We start from the raw sequence: 5414 nt of genomic DNA on the forward strand, positions 1-5414 counted from the left end.
GAAAGGCGAGATTTTGGTTGGCGTCGAAGTCGACGTCGGGACGTCCACGAGATCTAATTTATTTTTAAACCGCCGCGCTACGTCACAACAGACGCCCCTTTACTTTTTTTCGGCTCGCACCGTGTCAACACTGCATACCGCGCTGAAAGTGTAATAACTTTGTCATGAAATAATCGTTTAATAATAATCTCAAAAGTACCAGAACTTTATTTTACGGCCATAAAGATGTCCAGAACAGGGCTCCGTAGCCATTTTATAGCCACTGTGTAAATTAGCAAATAAGCCAATTCGCGCCTGTCCTAAATTGCATTCATACAACAGCATTCAAACAGCAAACAAAATATATATTTTTTCAAAAATACATATTTCAACTGTGCGGTAATAAGTTGGAATAACTTTGCGAAAAATTGGCAAAGCATGTACAGAAAAATATTTTTCAGGTCTTTAAAGCTACCGATTATGCAACATTCGGACCAAAAATCTGTGTTTTTTTGCATTTGCACGGAAAAATCAGTATCCAGTTCGGAATCTCTAGACAAAATGACAACCACCCTAAAGGCATAAAATATCCACTGCCTATTAATAGAAACTCATCAAAAGAAAACATACAAGTTTAGATCAGCTGGCAAGGGAGATTTTTGGAAAGCGTCGGATTTGTTAAGCGATTGATTAATGAGTTTTCAGTATTGTTTTGAAGTTCGTTTAAATCGGTATTCTAAAAATTGCTCTAGTACACAAGTGCGGTCATAAAAAATCAAATATATAAATTCCTACCGAATAGACGTCAAATCACAAAGGCGGCGGGAATGTTTCTATTAGCTAGAAAAAGAGCACAGTAGAATGACGTTGACCTCTTTTCTTCTTTCAGTACATACATTTGTGATGCTGCCTTGTTTCGATCATATTTTATCTACGGATCATTTATAGGATTTTTCGGTCGAGCGGTCGATATAAAATGAGAAATGAATGAAAAAAAAAAACAGCTAATAATTTCTATCCGTTTATTTAGATGATACAAATTGCAAATACAGAATAAATCTTAAATAACTTTCGAATGATCAATTAATTAAATGTGCCAACTTCGAACAGTTTCAGGCCACGGTTTCTTCTTTCCCGCAAAACGTTACAGGATCAAAGAGGAACACGTTATTAATGGGAACTTCCTTCTGCGAAACGGCCTTAATCACTTCTTGGGCAATCACGCCGCCCAGCACAGCACAAACTGGCACAACTTCGCCAAACACTAACTCAAATAGTACATCATTGAGTTTGTGATGATCAAAACCGTACAAATCCAGCACGGCAATTTTAATGTCTTGTAGCAGGGCGATGTCTTTTTCTTTGTGCTCGATGTCCGGATTGCGGTTTTGGCGATTTCGGAATTCCAGAAGAACTAAAAAAGAGCAAATATTTGGCAGAAATACAAAAAATAACCGTCAAAAGATTCGACTTTTTGAAACTTAGAAGAACTAATCGCACTACTTACTACGCCAATTACTGGCACTTAAAATAAACTTGTGATACTTACTGAGCATTAAAAAGAAATACTCGTTCCGCCGTTTCACTTTCTTGATATGATCCACGCTTTGCTTGGTGTTTGGTAAAATCAGTACTTTGTTGAGTTCAGGATATACAATTTGGCCCTTTACGTTGACTGTTTCCTTCTCTGGTTTGGTCTCAGTAGCATCGAGGACGCGCTTTTTGGATACCAATCTTAGTTGGTCCCTAAACACACAAGAGCTTAATTTGAGAGCTTCGAATAAAACTCTACCGCTCACTCGTAGTAGTCATGTTCTTGGAAATCTGAGACCGAATATCCAAAGGATCCAAAGACGTCCCCAAAAATCAGCTTAACATTATTGGCTCTGCATACTTTGTCGATTTTCATCAGCAAGTCTGTTTTGATTCGAGTAGCAATAATCATTGTAAACCCCTCAAAGAACTTTGGATCTTTTGTGGCGAGATCTGAGGTGTCTGCGCTGACTTTCACCAGGGGATTCAGTGCCTGAGCCTTGACCAGTACTGCATCAGCAATCTGCAAAACTCGAACTGTTTCAGACCTTTTGTGGCTTCAGATCAAGCCAGTACCTTCATCCCAATGCTGTCTTGGTTGATCAGAAAGTTTGTCTGCGGTTCCTCTTCGGTTACCTCCCCATCGTCTAGTATAACCAAAGAATTGATTCCCGATAGCATAATATTCTTGGCGATTTCTGATCCCAAGCCTCTGACGCCAATCAGAAGAATATTGGCGGCTCTGAGTCTGAAACAGACGCTGAAATGACTGGGAAATGCTCAACACAAAAACACACCTTTCTTGCGACTTGATGCCCCACAATCGAATCTGTCGGTCATATAATTCAGCTTCAACAGTGGAAAGCTGTTGCTCAGTCATTTTAATGGGGTTTTGGAAGGAAATCGGAGAAAACCGGTATAATGAACAACACAAATATGACCCTTGAATTAGGTTAGGTTGTGGCACGAAGTCACGGATCTAATGTGGTGAAGCCCTGGTTGCATACATTTGCATAGTACGTGGTACAGGACAGGAATCAGACTGATATTTTAATGGCCCACGGAGCAGGGCCGGATCCGAAAATTTGCAAGGGTAATGCTTTACGATGCGATCTGGTACTAGGATTGCCGCTTTGCCGATTAAGACTATGCTCACCTTATAGAAAATCTCGTAACAAACAATATTTTTCGTATCAATTTTTCGATTAAATGCCGTTTTCCACCACTTTTCGCCCTCTGAAATTCACCAATTTCCAAAACAAAACAACGGTCGCCATGATAGTTCAGCACTTTGCGCCGGCGTGCACATTTTTCGTGTAGTTGCCAGTACTTTCATTACCACTTCCTTAACCACCTACGCCATCAGTTTTGCTGAAACATTGAAGAATTTGAGAAATTTAAAGTTTTTTTTAATATAAAATAAATAGTAATTAGTAATACCCAGAGTTTTCACTACTTTTCCGATTCTCATGATAATTCCAATTAACTGATAAAGGCGTCCTTAACACGCGTTCATAGAAATCCATAGAGAAACCAAAGCTGAAAATACTTTATTTTATTTTCTTTGCATGCATACACAATTAATTTGATATTTCAAACGGCTGGCTGCAATCAGCAGGGTCCCGGCTAAATTACGCGCACAATCATATGTATGAGCTTATCAGTTTCGTCTACTATTACCTGTATGGACGTAATTCTGCTAAGTTTTCAACCTTTAATGAATTACTTTTTTGTTTTCATTGACATTTTCTACTTTCGTGGCAGTTCGGCAACATGGCTGACCAGTATGCAATGTTTGGCTGCGCGTACCCTGCGTGCAGGCATGTGCAACATAAACATATTTATAGATAAGTTCTATATTGTTGAGGCGGATTCATTTTTTGACAAACTTCTTTTTCGGTATTACGCTTCAAAAATTTTTGTCAGAATTTCCTCACGTCTTTTATTTCAGATTGATAAATAGTGCTCCTATTTCTCAATAAGAACGAATTATTTATCAAGAACTATCACCTAGAGGGTATCCTGCGACACACTTGGCTCAAGCTGTAATAGAAAATTCGAATTAGTAAAGAAATTAATTTGAAAAATTACCTTGACGTTTCGATAGCTATTTTCTGTTATCGTTATCAAAAGAACCTAAATGAACCTAAAAAAGAGTATGTTAATAAATTGTGTAACAATAGTAGGATAATACAGTATATTGTGGAAAAGAATTTTCAACTGATACTAATCGTAATAGACATGAAAAAGTGTCGTATGAAAATATGCTTATCAAAGTAATATATTTAAATGTTCGCAAAGATACTATATTTGGCTTAAATATTGTCACAAACTAACGCAGGCGAACCCAAAAAAAGAAAAAAACACTTACTAACCCAAACAAACCCAACTATTCGCATTTTCCACATTACAAAAAAGAGAAACAAACACAAACTGAAACAAACCAAAGCATTCGCATCGTCAACATCGCAAAAAAAAACAAATAAAAAAGTTTGGGGTTGAAGCAAAAGAAGCTTACTTAGCCCATATGAAGCCAGTGGGAAAACAAAAAAACATAAAAACATAAAAAATAACTGGGGATTCGATCCTCGCACTTTCTGGTTATTGGCCTGTCAATATGATGATTCAATCACATTACACCATTACACCGCCAACTCTATTCTTTTACTTTCTCTTTACAGTCGCTAATTTTCTAGTTTAAAGTCAGATTTTCGGGTCCTTCAATCCTTCGAGAGACAATTCCAACAAATAGAACACTTTTTCCAAAGCAAACCGGTTTATTTAAAAGTTTAATTGCAATAAATACGGCTTTACTGACAGGTGATTTCAAAGTTGATGTGTTTATATTTACTCGTTGCCATGGTACATGTCTTGTATTCAAAGAGTCGACAAACGATTGGTCGATCAGGTTTATGTGTATCCGGAAAAGCACGTCACCAGGGACGGATTCTAGGCAACGAATGTTGTTGATTTTTTCGAAAGTGGAAAAGTACTGATTTTATGCGGAAATCTTCTTTGTGGACGAAATGAATTATTGACGACTGGGTGTGAGTGAAATTTAGAATTTTGGCCGAAATTTTTCCAAGGGATGGGGTCGATTTCTCACGGACGCGAGCAATGCATCGAACTCAAGTTTCAGATCTGAAATAATAGACATTTTCGGCACATTTTAAGCATTTTTTGAGCGTTCGCGATCTAAAGCCGAGGATTTCTTCCTCAATTGTGATCCAAACACTTAAAAAATGCATAATTCTGAACTTCTTACGTCGAAAGGAACCGTTTGAGCTCAAACTCATGGTAACACGGTCATCCTGCGAGGAAGCATCCACGCGATTTCTTTGTTTACCATTCCTGATTGTTTACCTATAAAATATCAGGAGGCAGGATTTTCAATCTAAACCAGCTTATCTTTATTATTATTATCATTTAAATGGGATTTCCATTATAAATACTACAACAATTACCAGTGGGATTGCCGCTAATTGTTAACAACAAATTCAATTGGGATTGCTACTAATTTGTTAACAGCAAATTTCAGTGGGATTGCCACTTGTTTTTACAAACAGTTGGATTGCCACTAATATTTGCTGGGTGCTGAAAGGTCATCAGGTTGGGTGGAGTTTGAGTCAAATTTGAAGAAGCTTCGGTACAACACGAGGTGCCTCACAGCAGGACCAAGGAAGTCAATACCACCACTGTGGATCGTAAGGAAAAAGCTGAGCTCTTTGCCAGGAAAACCTGGTTGATCACCCAGAACAAGAGAAGATAGTCAATGAGCTGGTAGCCGCTTACTTTGAAAACTGGCAGCCTACCAAAGCCAGAAGAGTCACCAAGGAGATCATCCCGGACATAATAATCGGCTATAATGGTATTGGGACTTAAAAAAGGGAAGAACAGGAAGC

General features: G+C 38.1%; 1 protein-coding gene across 1 annotated transcript; it reads right to left on the bottom strand.

Annotated features, from left to right (window-relative positions):
* Positions 1-987: 987 nt before the first annotated feature.
* Positions 988-2524, bottom strand: LOC109539881 (SUMO-activating enzyme subunit 1). The gene is made up of 5 exons (XM_019907950.2): positions 2310-2524; positions 2089-2260; positions 1779-2035; positions 1529-1725; positions 988-1393 (listed from the first exon to the last, which is right to left on the bottom strand). The coding sequence occupies exons 1-5, from the start codon at positions 2390-2392 to the stop codon at positions 1092-1094; spliced, it is 1011 nt and encodes a 336-aa protein (XP_019763509.2). The 5' UTR covers positions 2393-2524; the 3' UTR covers positions 988-1091.
* Positions 2525-5414: the final 2890 nt, after the last annotated feature.

The sequence above is a fragment of the Dendroctonus ponderosae genome, unplaced genomic scaffold (genome assembly GCF_020466585.1).
Source record: "Dendroctonus ponderosae isolate FM_Combo_2020 unplaced genomic scaffold, Dpon_F_20191213v2 Dpon_F_20191213_3, whole genome shotgun sequence".
Classification (NCBI taxonomy): Eukaryota; Metazoa; Arthropoda; class Insecta; order Coleoptera; family Curculionidae; genus Dendroctonus; species Dendroctonus ponderosae.

Excerpts from the sequence above, each read along its gene's own strand:
- LOC109539881 (XM_019907950.2), bottom strand. The coding sequence starts at position 2,392 with ATGACTGAGCAACAGCTTTCCACTGTTGAAGCTGAATTATATGACCGA. Across the intron at positions 2,036-2,088 it reads AAGACAGCATTGGGATGAAG|ATTGCTGATGCAGTACTGGT; the intron begins GTACTGGCTTGA and ends CGAGTTTTGCAG. Across the intron at positions 1,726-1,778 it reads CAAGAACATGACTACTACGA|GGACCAACTAAGATTGGTAT; the intron begins GTGAGCGGTAGA and ends TTGTGTGTTTAG.